Below are 14,930 nucleotides of genomic sequence, written 5' to 3'. Positions count from 1 at the left end.
TAAGAGTCGATAACCCCGAAGAAGGATATCTTAATCTTCCCCTATACCTTATCCGGGCTTAGTGACTATAAGGGATCGGATCTATCAATTAAATAGGGGAACCTAGCGGTATATTTATTTAACGTGAAGTTAGCCGTTTGGCTATTAAATTAAAAGTTAACCGTAGGATATTTTTAGGTCTGACTAGTATTATTAGACTAATTATAATTAATAAGTATTATATAATTCTGTCTGGTCTTAGTAGAAGTATTATAGGACTTAAGATCTATATTAAAACTATTTAGTATTAAATCTGTATCCTTGATAATTTCTGTTAGTTTGTATAGAGGTTCTGTAGTATCTGGCAATAGTGTTAAATTAAGGATATCTTTTACAGAAGCATTAGTACCTGTATTACTTTTAGTTAAGCTATGATTTATATAGTATACCTAGCTTTAAGAATTAGAATTCGTTAGAAAGGCTTTACTTACTTTAATTTAGGGCAGTAGGTTCTGACTTACAGAGCTGACTCAATATACTATTCTAGGGATGAGGAGGTCTATAGTAACCCTGAGGAGAGCGAGGTAAGGTTTATATCTGAGTTCTAGAGGATTAATAGGGTATTAACTAGGTTTAATCCTAGATTATAAGGGTCTCTCTTAGTAATAGTAAGTAAAGACTTATATTCTGTATTAAATGTTTAGCTCTAGAAATTTTTGTATACAGATTTGTTGATTGTTAATCTGATCTCGGGCGTAAACTCTATCTTTGTTGTAGTATTATAATACCTATACCCGAAAGCTAGTAATAGTAATATAGGTAAGTCAAAAAGGGCTAAATCCAACGAACGGAAAAAAAGACAAAAAAAAACATACAACAGCAGGGATTCGCATGTGGTCACCCACCATACTACTAACCTGCCGGCGTGTGGCTTAAGTACGGCTGAGCGGACGGGAAGCCCTGTTCTCCACACCCTATGGTCGTATGTACTAGAAAAAGCTGGAGAAGAGGATATATAGTACATTTGACTAAGAATAGGCGGTAAAGTGAGGCATCCCCTTGGTCGTCAAGAAGTCACCCACCCCCGGAGATAATCAATCTCTCACTGAGAATCTGTACATTTTTATTCAAGATAGATTTCGAAAACAAATATAACTTTGAGATCTATTATTATAATATACAGAAATTCCCACGCTCCCCCCATTTACGTGGGTTCCCCACGCAGGCAGCAACCAGCAGAGTCTCAAATCGCCGAAATAACTCAGCCCTGCCCCTGTCGGTGGCTGAGCCTCGGCGGACGAAAATGAAAAATAAATAAGTTCACCCCTGCAACTCGCTCCCCAGTTCGAGGATTCTCACGGGAGTCATTCTTTCTTCAGAGATAAAGATATGGGCTCAGATAAAAGATTTCCAGGGTAAATGCTGCGCAGAGACAAGTTACTAGTCATACCTTCAGTCAGGTACACCAAGAAACGGCATCGTATTAATCAGAAAGATTCCAACGAAAGTAAGTACAAAAATATTCTCAGCATCCAAAAATAGACCCACTGCATATATCAATCTTCAAGTCCATCATCACCAATCCATGCACTTCCCAGCCCTACTCGTAGTACTGATTGGCCTCAATCGGAATATCGCAGCCAGCAGGCTCACGTTCTTTCACGTATTCCTCGATCCATGGACCCGAGTTTTTGTGATCCCACCAACTAGAGTCCCCGGGAGGTCCACAGTGATAGTCGACAATTCTGTCATCGTCTCCATGGCATTGCTGAATATCATCATCGGCCACAGAAATTCCCCTCGAAGCAATGCTGCCCGTTTGCCCTTCGTTTGGTGCATAGACAATAGTCTCTCCAAGATCTTTTTCTGATCCATCTATCACACCGCAACCGCAGTCTTTGTATTCTGTCACCTGTACGCGAAATGCTGTCATGGCGTGGTAGAAGAGGAGGCAAATGTCACCACGCTTGTCTGCGACACTATCGCAGGTCTTTGTTGCCGTAAATGCGTAAGTCTCAGACTTCGAAACACTAAATCCTGCTGATACGAAGGGAAGTTTATCGAAGCTCCCATCTATACTCCAGCCGACGGTACTCGAGAAGGTACTCCCTATGAGAACATCAAGTAAGTATCTGTGTAGTTCTCCTTGCTCAGACTATCAGAGAATGGCTTCATTACCTATGCTATCACCTTCGGAAGTGCAATGCACTTGTGAACCAGCCCTTTGGATGATAACAAAATTCTGGTGCGGGTCGCCATCGCCGATTTTTTCATACTTCTGCGAGGCATCACACATGTTCGTTCCCGACTTCATATCGCACCACTTTTCCTCGAACCAGTCACCGAGACCCCTTCGGCTGTTACTTGGAGTCACATGGTGCTCGCTCATTTGCGCGAATTCTTCCGAGGTGATGTTCAAAACCGTGGGTCGGGAGAAGCCGATCTCTGAGAGTGCCAGTAGCAGACAAAGGACGACAAAAACATTTCCGATAGACCACATATTGATCTAATAGTATAGCCTAGCGTGTAATGGTAGACTGATAAATCGGCTGGATAAAACCCCTATAGAACGACGGTCAATGTCTAAATCTATGCATAATAAAAAAGTCTTCAGTCATAGTCAGAGTGGATCGGAAGGAGGGTAGCTCACCGTTGCCCAGGAATAAAGAAAGAAGAATGGGCTTTTTGGTAGTATACAAAATACTAGTATATGTAAAAGAATGAAGGGAAAAGTCGCTGATTCAGGTGAAGAAAGCAGAAAGAGGGTGCTTTATATACATTTCCAAGACCCCTGACGAGTAGACACAGACACTGATGCATCTAGGCTATGGTTAGCTGGCTCTATCATGACCAGCTCATTGAAATAATATTAAATGAGCCCTAAGGATAACGCGCGTATGCACTGTCAACAATGATGCTGTTTCATCCTTTTTGCCAAGATGCCTTAACATGCAGATTCCCAGCCCCATATCTGAGCGCTTTGGATATCTTGAGCCGCAAACCGACCCTCCAGCCCTGTAATCTTGTTCTGTGATGACTTCGATTCACCGAAATACCTCCTACTAGTAAGCAGGTACTAGGGCCCGAGTATTCCTCCTCTTCACGTGATAAGACAAGTAAGCGCCCTGAACCACGACCACGTTTCATACATTTCGCCAAGCAACATATATACAGATGAGAATTTATTCTTCTACTATTGGACATATACCTAGTACTAGTCATAGACTGGGCTGTGAAGGCTGTGTGTGCTGTCAGAAGGATTCGACTCGAGTCTGTCTTGGCGAGGCCAGCGGTTCGTCCTCCAGTTGAAAAAGAGACGAAGAACGATAGGGGTTCAGACTACCGGAAAAGGGGCCTAAATAGAATGTGGCGCCGCCTGTCCTTGCGTTAGAGGCTTATTGAAGCTAAAAGCGGTCTTTCCGCTACTTCTAGATGCTATAGTCATTCGATGGTTTCTGTGGAGTGTTCATTCAACAAGGCATATTTTAGTCTCTAAGCGCCGACCCCTATGTTCCTGCATCTCTAGTATTCTTGGACCCTGACAACGCATAATACGTAGGGACTCTTTGGGGAAATTTCATGCCACGTTTTATTCAGCCCTAGCCAGGGCCAGTCAGTCCGACGTTGTATTTATAGTTGCGCTGAAGAGGGAAATAGACCTTCATACTCAGATCGCGTACTAGGTAGGTCCCGGCCGCTCTTATTTCTGGAATAATCACAGTCCAATAACCAGCGTTATCACCAGATCCCGTTACAGATATTGCGACGGTTTTCGTACGCTGTTCAGCTAGACGAAATGCATACACGGAACAGTGTGCGTAGAATCCAACATGTTGCAGTGTTCCGTTCTCTGCTCAATACTAGTGATTAGTCCATCTTTTACACGCTATGATTAGCTAGATCACCATTATACGTTCGCCCCAATTGCAATCAGTAATTCTCGCAAACGTAACCTCATCAAAAAAATTGAGGTAAGACCTTCAAGTTGTCAAGACTGTTGGTGCAACCTCGGAACGCGACAACTCATTCTTGACCTCACCACTGATAGATATTATAGAGAACTGACTCGCGCGATACACAAATTAAGAACTCCCACGTCTGCGAGTAGTTATTTCCCGATGTTTGCCGCTTGACCTGTTATGTTTTCAAAAAGAGAGGAAAATCCAGGTGGATAGCATACCTTTTATCCAGCTCCATATCCTGAGTTCCTTGTCTTTCGGGTCTCGGCATGTCGGTAATCGAAAGGGATTCTTCATTACCAACATTCATTGGAAATCTCCCAGCAGATTGTCAAGTGATGAAAGCGCGACCGCTACTGGAGTCCCTATATTTTACCGATTCGCCAAGAAGCCGCCCCACCCCCGCAGATAATAAATCCATCGCCAAGAATGAGCCCTGTATATTTCCATTAAAGCATGTTTCCAAGGAAAATAGGACTTCAGGATCTGACTCTTTCGCATCCAAGAATCTTCACGCACCACTCATTTTTGCAAGTTTGTTCCGTCCCCCACGCAGGCAGCAACCAGCAGAGCCTCAACCCATCGAAATGACTCAGCCCTGCCCCTCTCGGTGGCTGAGCCTCGTCAGACGAAAATAAAAAATAAAAAAAATTCACTACTGAAACTCGCTCCCTAGTTCAAGTCACCCGATTCAAGGAAAACCTCACAATGGCGCCAATCAATATACGGGATGAATTCCTTCGAGGGCCCTCAGAAGATGCGACAGTTCACCAGATTGACTTCACGAAAACATCCCCGCCCATCACCGCATTCAAAGACAACTTCGCGGCCGTAATCGACAATTTCCTGACCGAGGCCGAGTGCAAAGAGCTCCTCCAAATTGCAGAGGAATCCATCGCTTCTGCAAGAACCAGCACACATGCAGACTCCTCCGAGTCCCAATCACCAACTCCGGTCTGGGAACGCGCGATGATCAATGTAGGCGGCGGGAAACAAGTCATGTCAGTTGACAGCCGCAAAAGCGGACGCATTATTCTCGACTCCGTTGATATTTCGCAGCGGATCATGGACCGCTTGCTTCCATTTCTGCGCGATTTCGGTATCGCGCGAGTGCAGAATCAGCCATTGGTTACTGGACTTGGTCCCGCCCGAAGAGGCGACGTATATCTACAGCCACGACTTAATGAGCGCTTACGATTTCTGCGCTACGAGGGAGGTGATTATTTCCGACCTCATTGGGATGGATGCTATGTTACGCCCGACGAGTCGGAGAGGTCATTGTTTACGGTCCAACTATATTTGAGTGGAGAAGGTGAGCAGGACATGGAAGTGTTGCAGCCATATTTGGAACTTGCCGAGAAGGAAAATGCTCTTATTATAGGTGTTGATCCAGACGAAGAGCAGTTGAGGAAAGTACCAGCTCAAAAGGAGAGACTTTCTCGTGAGGCGGCGGGTGGTGGACCAGAGACTCTCCTAGGTGGTGCCACTTCTTTTATGAATGGTTTCAAAGTGAAGGATTCTGTGCGTGTGTTTCCTAAGACGGGGCGTATGCTCATCTTTCAGCAGAGGAATCTGATGCACGGTGGGGACGATGTCTTCCGTGGCGTCAAGTACACGATTCGGTCGGATGTGATGTACTCAAAGTTGGAGAAATAAATAGTATTTACGATGTAAATAACATGAATAATATTTCCGTGCCTACCTTTAACTGGTGTATGGTACTAGCTGACTGGTTGAAAGCTTTATGCACGCAGCGCACAGTACTAGAAGATACTATGCAGCCATCTTTTTCGGCAACTTCATCTGATCTAGCTTATGACTGAGAAGAATAGAAAATCAAAATATTCACATGTGTTGTTCAATGTCAGCCCCCTCATCTCACCTGCATTTACAAGAAGTTGAGAATGTTGAATGCCAATGGTAACCTTTCGGCCCCGCAAAATGCCCGAGCTTATCAACCGTTTTCGACCTTACGTCATGCCGCATCCAGCACGGCGCGAGGGCCGAATTCAACATAAAACACACCGCGTCGCCTCGAATTGTATTTTCCAGACTCATATCTACTCACTGTGACAACCAATTCCTTGTATATCACACAATTTCCAACATCTCCATTTTCCACACAATGTCGTCCACCAACAATGTGGCTTTCACGGCGCCCATCAACCCACCCGGAATCACCCCACTCTCGCTCTCACAAATCTGGGCCGGATTACTCTTGAAGATTCGATCTGCCGAAACCTTCGTCGCCGCAGCAATCGAGTCCACCGATGTGATCAGCGAATCGACAGATTCGCAAGGCAACTCGGTCACCACCCGCGAAGTCCTGTTCCGCGAGACACAGAAAAAGGTCAAGGAGGTCGTGACCGCGTTCGAAACGTGTCGCGTGGAGTTTCAGCAGCCCGACGGAAGCCGGGTATCCAATGTTATCAGCGAAGGTGCTGGTGGGGAACTATTCATGACCTATATCTTTGAGTGGAGACACCCCGACGCCTCGAAGGAGGAATTGGCCGCTCTGCTCGAGAAGGAGAAGAGGATGAGCAAAATGGCGGTTGAAGGGACTATCAAAGTCATGCACCAGTTGGCTGAGGAGAAGAAGATTTAAAAAAAAATCCTAGTGAATAAGAATAATAATCGTCATATTTCTTGATCTTCAATGCTACCAATCATCACTGTCGTAGTCCACCCCGGGATAGATATCTCCTCCGTATATTTCATGCAGCTTGGTTTCCGCATAATGGCGTTTGAGGACCTTGGCCTTCATGTTCCGAGGATTGGTCATGCTCTCGATCATCAGCTCGGTAGTGAGTGTATGAACTGGCTGTCTGCCACCAATCGACAGCCATATCTTCGAGTCGGTGTTGATACGTTTGTCATCAATCTCGTCTGCTCCCGGACGCCGCGAGAAAACCACCGACCGTCTGACATGGATTAATCGAATGAGAAGAGCCCATTCTAATCGTTGCAGGCAGTACACGTCTACTTCCAGCCATGTCAGGCCTTCACATTGACGGAGTAGCTGCCAGCAACTTTTTATATCCCCCCACCCCCATGGATCCACCAGGTCACCATCGGTTGGTCCTCCCCACAACATCCTCTGAGGGATGGTTGTATCATCGTGCACAAGACGATTATGCGATGGCATAAAGCTTATTTGCCTCACCCATGAACGGACCTGAGGACTGATAGCGCGGAGAAACCCACTGAGTAAATTAGGATATTCGAATGCGAAACGACTTTCAGACCAAAAAATCGGAGCCGCTTCATTATAAAATCGCTTATTGATGAGGAGGACGTCGAGATCGGTACGTCGCGTACACAGACAGCAGAGAGATTTCATGCACGGGTCGCCGTAATCTCTCCCAGCCACGTCCCAGTAGCAGTTATCGCAGAGATACGCATTGGTATGTGGTTTTCCCCATTTGCTGCGAAAGGGCGACACGGAAATCTGGACTTGAGGCTCTTTGTAGCCCCATGTTGCGCAGCGCGCGCAGGCGCCTTCTTTAAACACGCCAGGACCAGGCCGAACAATAGAAATGCGATCCTGATATCTGCAGGAGTCTTTGTGTCTCATATCAAATTTGCATGGTTGGATAAGAAGATGGCGATAAACTTCGTTTCTCAACTCCGATGGCAAAGCAAAGAACCTAGCAAATGTTAATGCGGCTCGCGGTCTTCAACTGTTCTGTGCTGTGATTTCTAACCTCGTAATGAAACTAGATTCAACTATCGGGTTTTTTTCTGCTTGAAAAAGTTCATTTTGGGCCAACTGAGCCTTGCACCTCGATTTTTGCACACCACGGGGACGGGGTCGTTCGAGGCGACCGGGAAATACACGAGGATGGGCAGTAATAGATGTATCAGGCTGAACTAATAAAGCCATAAGCAAAATACAAGCGTAGATTTATCGATTGAAAAGCCTCAAGGGCATATATTATCTTCTACAGTGGGGAAGCCAGCTCGTTAAATGCATTGTTACAATTTTAATATTCGTGGAGACAGCACAGCACAGCCTTGCAAGGCACCAATGATAAAACAAATGCGCGCAAGGCTGTGTGTGGCAAAGTAAATAACAATACCCAACTGATATCTAATTAAATTTTGAGTCATACATATTTCTCAGCCCCATGTCTTGCCCTTCCCGATTTTGACCCCGAAACATTCTACTCTGAGTCAGGCGCGATGATCTTACCCTCCGATACCTGAACCGCAGTTCCCGTCAAGATAACCTCTTCGATCACCCTGTCTTTGCTCAAAGTAGTCTGAACGCCAATATCGCTGCGACGGCCCATCTCCACTCCCTGTACAACATGGAATTTATGTTCCTCTCCCGCTTGACCCTCGGTCAGCGTCAGGTACGCCGCCAGTCCACTGGCCGAGCTACCAGTCGCCGGATCTTCGAATTGGCCTAGCATCATGCGTGTCCGGATAACCTTCTGCTTGGTGACATCATCATATACATCGCGGACAAAGAAGTAAACACAGATCAGCCCGTTCTTCCACCCTTCGTCGAGGTGGTTGCCATTCTGCACGGGGACCAGTTCTCCGCCAGTAGCGGTTGTCACGGTCGCCAGGGCTTCCAATGAAGGAAGTTCGATGAAGGTCTGGCTCATACCGTTGACAATAGAGAAGAGAGGGAACGACACATCTGATGCGAAGAATGGCGCCACACTGGGGTGGTAGTACAATAGGTCCTTGATGCTGAGCCTTGAGGCATGAATGCGCGTGTTATGCGCGATGCGCGCGGAAACGGCCTTTGTCGCGGCGTCGGTGATCGAAATGGGGATTTCGCCTGACTTCGTCACCAGAGAAGTGACATCGCTGCCAGCCGCCACTTCCGGGGCGAGACATAGGAACCACGAGGCCGCGCCGATGGTGGGGTGGCCGGCGAACGGGATCTCGCACTCAATGGTGAAGATGTCGATGGTTCGCTTGCTTGAGTCACGGGCTGGGTGCACGAAGATGGTTTCGGAAAGATTGAATTCTTTCGTGATGATGTGCTTCTGGCTTTGGGTCAAGGCGGCCGATTCATCTTCTGGTAGGAAGACGACGGCAAGCGGATTGCCGCCGTACGCCTTGAGTGTGAAGACGTCGAGAGTAACGAAGCGAAGTTGAGTCATGGTTAATTGCTTGGGTTTGATATTCAAGGTCTTCAGGTACATATGTCGACTTTTATAAATGGAGTCCCCGCCCTTGACTCATTACGGCCGGTGGGTCATAATCTGCCGAAGCGGCCGCTTGTCATCGGCAAGGCGCACTGTATTTTTGAAATCGGCGACACCCGTTAATAGTGTGTGATTTATCATCATTTTGTTGATCCTTGTGGGTTCAAGAAAAGCGGAAGTCTTGCAAGAGTCCTAATAATTTGCTAAAATAGGCTAGTTGACGTTTCGCCAGCTATTCGCGCAATTTCATGGAGCTTTATTCTACCAGCGATCGCGATGGCTATCAATGATTGAATTCATTCTTCAGTCGTATTTTCTTTTATTTATCAAATTCCACTTTGCACCGGAGATATATTGGCATTTTATTTCACGATTGCAGTGTATCATTACCTCCAAACAAACCATAGGACGAATGGAGAGTACACGGAAGCATACCACACTTGATATCAAAAATTCTGCCTATCAATTCCGGAGCCAACCAGCCTTTCGTTCAACCATCTCATCTCGATACTATGTAGTCGAAGCTGGTATCTATGGAATCTCAAACTCCTGCGGGTGCCCACGCTCAGCTCCCCACCTCTTCATTCCCTCGATCAACGCGCGACTAAATCCCGCATGATATCGCATTCCATTTTCCGGCCAAGCAGGGCGTCCAGCCCTCCACACGCTCCAATTCTCAGCCATCGCCCCTTCAGGTGCACGCAAAATGCCCATGGATACATCAACGATATTCGGTCTTTCATCGCAAGAATAAAAGATTGTTGCACCACAATCGCCGCAGAAAACGCGATTCACACCCTCAGTTGACCGATAGCTCTTCGCCGTCCCGATGCATAGATCCTTTGGTAGACGAGGCGTGATATGATCGCGTGCAACAAACATCCACGCAATGACATTCGTTCCAGTAACCAAGCGACAGTCATCACAAACATCCATGCAAGCAAGCCATTTGCTCTTATCAACATCAGAAAGCCAACCTTTACTTTCAGGTCTGGCGATGAATTCCTCGCTAGGTCGGGCGATCGTAAAGGAAACGCCGCCGCAATGACACTCCGCACGTAGCTCGCTTTGGTTGCTTTGGAGTTCCTTGGAAAGACTGACATCCGGCAGGGCCCGTCCACCCAGATCGTCGATCTGTAGTGGGAGCCCGTCAATTTCCGAGAGTACTGCTGCTAGACCCCCATCCGGTGCAGAGTCAGGGAGCATATGCGAGTTATACAGCCAGATTCCCTCATCGTCTCTGTTAGCGTCGAAAATCGAGGTAGATATTGTCCATGTGTCGTTACATCCTCCGATGCAGCAGCCGCAGGTGCTGCAGAAGTATGTCTTTGTGTTTGACCTTGGCAGGGAATAGGCGGTCATTTTTTCCAAGCTGGATGGCCCAGTGAATTCGGGTTCAATTCCTGGAGGCAGGTCGGCATGGAAGCAGCATGGTGCGCCGTATGTGTATCGGCAAACGCTACAGTGGCACATATGTACTTCCAAGGGGAGAATCTCCACGGGAATGCTGACGGTGAACTGGACATTGCGACAGTGGCATGATGCCGTCAGAATCTTTTTCTCTGTCATTGCCATTTTTTCAAGTTTCAGAATTTAGAATTTAGAATTCTGGGGCTGCGTGAGGAGGGGTATATGACTCTTTGTACTGCAGATAAGTGCACGGGCCAGATCGGCATTCGTATTCGGGGTCATCCAATCCGATGGATCGGAGTTAATCTGAGAATGCAAGCATACATATGAGTATTCCCACGATTATCTAAAATGAATTGATGACTATTATTAAATGCTTCTTATCGATCTTTTGCCCTTAGATGCTACTGATCCGATGCCATTCTATAGCCATGCCTACCACACGTCATATGGCTGGCGGGCCCCACCCGCATGCAAACGATGTCAGCAATGTAAACAAGAAGCGTTTGTCACAGGAAAAAGAAAGGAAAAGAAAAGAAAAGAAAAATGAATTTGATCGCTAAGAGAATCGAGCCTTCGGCCTGGAAATTCTGAAATTCGGGAAAAAATGCAAAAGGATCAGCCCCAATTCAGCTTCTCCTATCCCGCATATGGACTTTCCTAGAGGAACCTATTGTTCCCTAGACCATAAGGGTCTACGTGCCAAGACATTCACTTCTTACAAATAAAAACATGCCATTACTCTCCTTTGGTGGACGATTTTGCGATTCATGAGGCTCACAAAGTCTCGTCTCTCATTTTTCGGTTTACCTCTGTACTTGGGTCACTTTGTCCATCTTTTGCGGCCTCTGGAAAGTCCCACGCTTCTTGATAGACCTTACCGTCATCTTTGCACTATTAGCGACCTTGGCTAAAGTCATATGCGTTCCCAAAGGCCCTGTTCAGATACTGCTGGGTGACATTCTCCTTTGATTCCCATTCCACTGGAACTTCGAGGTTCTGTTGATTTTCCACCAGTGGCTTTAAGTCGTTGCAGAATTGCAACTTCATTGGATTCCGATACCACGGCGCGAAATGAACTGGAAATTCTCATTAGCCGACAATAATGAAAATTTAACACAGGCAGAACTGTTCTTGACATACTCATTGCTAGCATCACGCGCACGGCGTCTGTCCGATTTCCAATACCAGCGTGCCAAAGTCGCAAATCTCGGAGAACAATCGAGCCTTTCGGAACCATGGGCTGACAGGGTGGTCGGATAGCACGTTGCTTTTCCAACTCCTCTACCTTGATACGTCCACTTGCGCGCTCGCCCTGGAGACCCTCTTGGACGTGGAGACCTGTATCGCGGTGCGTTCCAAGCCATATTTCCGTTGAGCCGTTCTCGGGCGTCATGGTGATCAGCGGGATATTGATTACCAGAGCGAATGGGTGATCAGGGTGTTGGAAGTCCGCATCGGAGTGTACAGGTTGTGAAGCGGGTGGGCATTCTGGGGTAGGAGGCATGGCCGTGTTTCCGGAACAGAAAGTCCATTTTGGTCGGGGACCCAGGGCGGTTGATGTGATTTGGGTTGCGATCGAATCTTTTTCGGGTCAGTATCCTTGGACTGGGTCTTAAGGTCGTGGGCCACATACTCATGAAAATCTGGGGCTCAAAGTATTCTCGCATTGGAGGGGCGTCTTGTTGGATATTGTTTGGGTTGTAGTTAAATGGACTGTTCTCTTTGCGTGCAAAAAGGGTGTGTGCATCTTGAATCATCTTCTCGTTCAATCGATCGAGCATGTCGTGGGGCACTACGTCGTTGACAACGACCAGCCCATCATGATAGAGACTTCGGATTGCCACTTCAAGATTTTCCGGGCCAAGCTGGCCGTTTTGTATCTCAGTTGTGGATGGTTTGATAGCTTTGGGGTAACTCCGGGTGGTGCTAAGAGATCGCATTGCTCGGGAGAGAGGAAGGGGCCGACTCGGTCGGGCCAGTCTTGATATTGGCCACATTATCGGAAATTTCTCTTTTAATTAGATTTTGAGATAGATCATCTCGAAATCAGTGGGTATTGAAAGACTTTATATACTTCATCTGCACATTACACTCTCTGGTCACCACATACTCCACCACATTGGAGTCAACCCAGCTGAGACCACATTCGGGCTTTGTATTACAAAGACCCAGCCCAGATATCCCCTCATTATAATCCCTGATTGTATGAGCACTCAGCTGTTTGATACTGTAAGATTACAATAGCTAGCTAGAACTAATGCACGCTAAGGGAGTTCCTCCAATCCACTAGCCAGACAGTGTACCACATCCGTCCCAATTAGGAAAGTACCCCATGAATCTACCCCGCTTTTCGCTTTTCGCTTTTCGCCTTTCGCCTTTCGCCTTTCCCTCTCCCCTTTCCCATCTCGCCTTTCGGCTTTCGCTTTTCAATCCAAACCAACACCCACTTGATTCCCTGCGTGCCACTGAGCTGAAATGCCACGCCCCTTCAAACTAGACCGTAAGGCCTCCAGCTTCCACTTGTTGTCTCATTCAACCCTTATGGATGATCTCGATCCAAGCTAACTTGCTAGGAAGGCTGGTGAGGTTGAATGATCTCCCCCCCAAAAGAGCAAATCTAACATGTGTGCACATTAAAGTGTCCAGTGCCGACGGCGTAGGGTGCGATGTAAGTGAAGCAAGACATGGAGATTACACGGCTCCGATATCTAATCCCCAGACAAAGGCGATGGGGTGCGACCCACCTGTACACCCTGCGAAGGGCGAGAGTGTCAATGGCCCTTAGACGAGCGAGAGACTCAATGGCGTACAGAAGCTTGCGAGTTGCCTCCAGCCGCTCGAGCCACACCCTCACCCCAGTTCCAAACCAATCTTTCCAGAAATGTTGCGGCAGGAAATCACCAACGCAATCTCAATTTCGTATCTACGGATAACCCTGAGATTGCTCTCCAGGACTTTGAGGTCTTCCGTCTATTTAGATACTATAAAGACCATCTAGCTTCCTGGTACGACCTCAATGACAACCAGCGACATTTCACGGACATGGTGCCTGTGAAAGCGCGATCTAGTCCACTTCTCTTGAGCGCAATCCTTGCCTTTTCTGCAATCAGTTTACACAACTCTAGCTCCGAATCGCTGGTTGATAAGGCCGAGTTTTATCATCTTGAAAGCGTGCAAATAATATTGCAAATAACTCGCAATATTGAAGATGTCGCTTCCAATGACGAGCTACTGGCGGCAATCTGCCTCTTGCGTTCTTTTGAGATTATTTCCCGTAGGAACCACTTCTCCTTATACGGTATTGGGAATTCATGCTAATTGAACTTTCAATAATGACCAGAAAATCTCAGCTCCCAGAGCCATCTACAGGGATGCTATTCCATTTTGGCCAGAAATCCAATCAGACTAGATTCGCTGTCAAGTCTAGCCCGAGCTGCATTCTGGAATTTTCTCAGAGAAGACATTACCGTTGCGCTAATTGAGCGCCGAAAGTTAATGATCGAGCTATCCGAGGAACATGTTCCCAAAGACCCGAGTACTGATGACGAATACGCGAATGCTGTTACCATCCTCCTTGGGCAAGTCATCAACCAGTGCTTCGGCGAGGAGGCAAGTCCTCCAGAGCGGCTTTCGCGCCTCGAAAATCATCTGGAAACTTGGAAAGATAACCTTCCTCATTCATTCACGCCTATTATAAATTGCACCTTAATTAAGAAAGGTGAGAAAGCTTTCCCGTTTATGGGCACTCTGCATGGCTGGCACGGTACGTGGTTCATCATCGATGGATCTAAACTCTGCTACTAGTTGACTGATATCTCTGTAGCGGCGGCTATCCAATATTATCAAACCGCAATGATCATCTTGAGACTTGCAAAGCCAAATAAGCAAGCAATTTCAGTGATGGAGAACTTAAAACAAGTTACTGAATTGACTCGCGAGCTGGAGAGCCGCAGCTCCGAGATCTGTGCCTTGGCACTTTCGAGTGAATCGCAAGCTGTTTGGATCAATTCTTTTGGTCCGATTGCATTCTGTAAGTCTCATCGTGCGGGTTGCAGCTGTGGTAGAGGTACTGACTTACGGGCTTTAGGTGGATGCTGGCTCCGAGACCAGAACAAATTCCGGGATATTATCAGCGGCGTGAAGGACTGGGGTTCTCGGACGGGATGGCCAGTCTCTGATATTGTTAAATCCTTGCAGGAAAGCTCTTCATAAGAACTTGAAATTAGGAGTTGTCTGGGCAGTGTAACAATCGAGATCGAACCCTGTTCCCTATCTGGGCTTAATGCAGCTTTCTCAGCGTAACTGCGGAGGAAATTTCACCTCTCATTTTGTCTCCACTATTACAGGCAGATGATAATTTACAGACTAGTTGAAAAGGCATCTACGAATGAAGATATTATGGCAAAGAAAATCA

At 46.9% G+C, this 14,930-nt stretch overlaps 8 protein-coding genes across 8 annotated transcripts; 3 read left to right on the top strand and 5 right to left on the bottom strand.

Moving 5' to 3' along the window:
• Positions 1–1,579: 1,579 nt before the first annotated feature.
• N7481_000606 (uncharacterized protein) lies at positions 1,580–2,479 on the bottom strand (the record flags this gene model as incomplete). Its single annotated transcript, XM_057259825.1, has 2 exons — positions 1,580–2,088; positions 2,158–2,479. 2 exons carry the CDS (start codon positions 2,477–2,479, stop codon positions 1,580–1,582), a joined length of 831 nt encoding a protein of 276 aa, XP_057127657.1.
• Positions 2,480–4,646: 2,167 nt separating this feature from the next.
• On the top strand, positions 4,647–5,594 carry N7481_000605 (uncharacterized protein; the record flags this gene model as incomplete). Its single annotated transcript, XM_057259824.1, has 1 exon — positions 4,647–5,594. The coding sequence occupies one exon, from the start codon at positions 4,647–4,649 to the stop codon at positions 5,592–5,594; it is 948 nt and encodes a 315-aa protein (XP_057127656.1).
• Positions 5,595–6,063: 469 nt separating this feature from the next.
• On the top strand, positions 6,064–6,543 carry N7481_000604 (SRPBCC family protein; the record flags this gene model as incomplete). Its single annotated transcript, XM_057259823.1, has 1 exon — positions 6,064–6,543. The coding sequence occupies one exon, from the start codon at positions 6,064–6,066 to the stop codon at positions 6,541–6,543; it is 480 nt and encodes a 159-aa protein (XP_057127655.1).
• A 54-nt stretch (positions 6,544–6,597) lies between these two features.
• On the bottom strand, positions 6,598–7,512 carry N7481_000603 (uncharacterized protein; the record flags this gene model as incomplete). The annotated part of the gene is made up of 1 exon (XM_057259822.1): positions 6,598–7,512. The coding sequence occupies one exon, from the start codon at positions 7,510–7,512 to the stop codon at positions 6,598–6,600; it is 915 nt and encodes a 304-aa protein (XP_057127654.1).
• A 589-nt stretch (positions 7,513–8,101) lies between these two features.
• On the bottom strand, positions 8,102–9,058 carry N7481_000602 (PhzF family phenazine biosynthesis protein; the record flags this gene model as incomplete). The annotated part of the gene is made up of 1 exon (XM_057259821.1): positions 8,102–9,058. The coding sequence occupies one exon, from the start codon at positions 9,056–9,058 to the stop codon at positions 8,102–8,104; it is 957 nt and encodes a 318-aa protein (XP_057127653.1).
• A 576-nt stretch (positions 9,059–9,634) lies between these two features.
• N7481_000601 (GFA family protein) lies at positions 9,635–10,678 on the bottom strand (the record flags this gene model as incomplete). Its single annotated transcript, XM_057259820.1, has 1 exon — positions 9,635–10,678. One exon carries the CDS (start codon positions 10,676–10,678, stop codon positions 9,635–9,637), a length of 1,044 nt encoding a protein of 347 aa, XP_057127652.1.
• Positions 10,679–11,410: 732 nt separating this feature from the next.
• N7481_000600 (uncharacterized protein) lies at positions 11,411–12,456 on the bottom strand (the record flags this gene model as incomplete). The annotated part of the gene is made up of 3 exons (XM_057259819.1): positions 11,411–11,592; positions 11,657–12,097; positions 12,150–12,456. The coding sequence occupies 3 exons, from the start codon at positions 12,454–12,456 to the stop codon at positions 11,411–11,413; spliced, it is 930 nt and encodes a 309-aa protein (XP_057127651.1).
• Positions 12,457–12,991: 535 nt separating this feature from the next.
• Positions 12,992–14,320, top strand: N7481_000599 (uncharacterized protein; the record flags this gene model as incomplete). The annotated part of the gene is made up of 3 exons (XM_057259818.1): positions 12,992–13,016; positions 13,236–13,790; positions 13,926–14,320. The coding sequence occupies 3 exons, from the start codon at positions 12,992–12,994 to the stop codon at positions 14,318–14,320; spliced, it is 975 nt and encodes a 324-aa protein (XP_057127650.1).
• Between the last annotated feature and the right edge of the window lie 610 nt (positions 14,321–14,930).

The sequence above is a fragment of the Penicillium waksmanii genome (genome assembly GCF_028829765.1).
Source record: "Penicillium waksmanii strain IBT 27052 chromosome Unknown utg000001l:1.0-4852451.0:1.0-4856178.0, whole genome shotgun sequence".
Taxonomy (NCBI): domain Eukaryota; kingdom Fungi; phylum Ascomycota; class Eurotiomycetes; order Eurotiales; family Aspergillaceae; genus Penicillium; species Penicillium waksmanii.
This window is presented reverse-complemented; position numbering and strand designations above follow the sequence as displayed.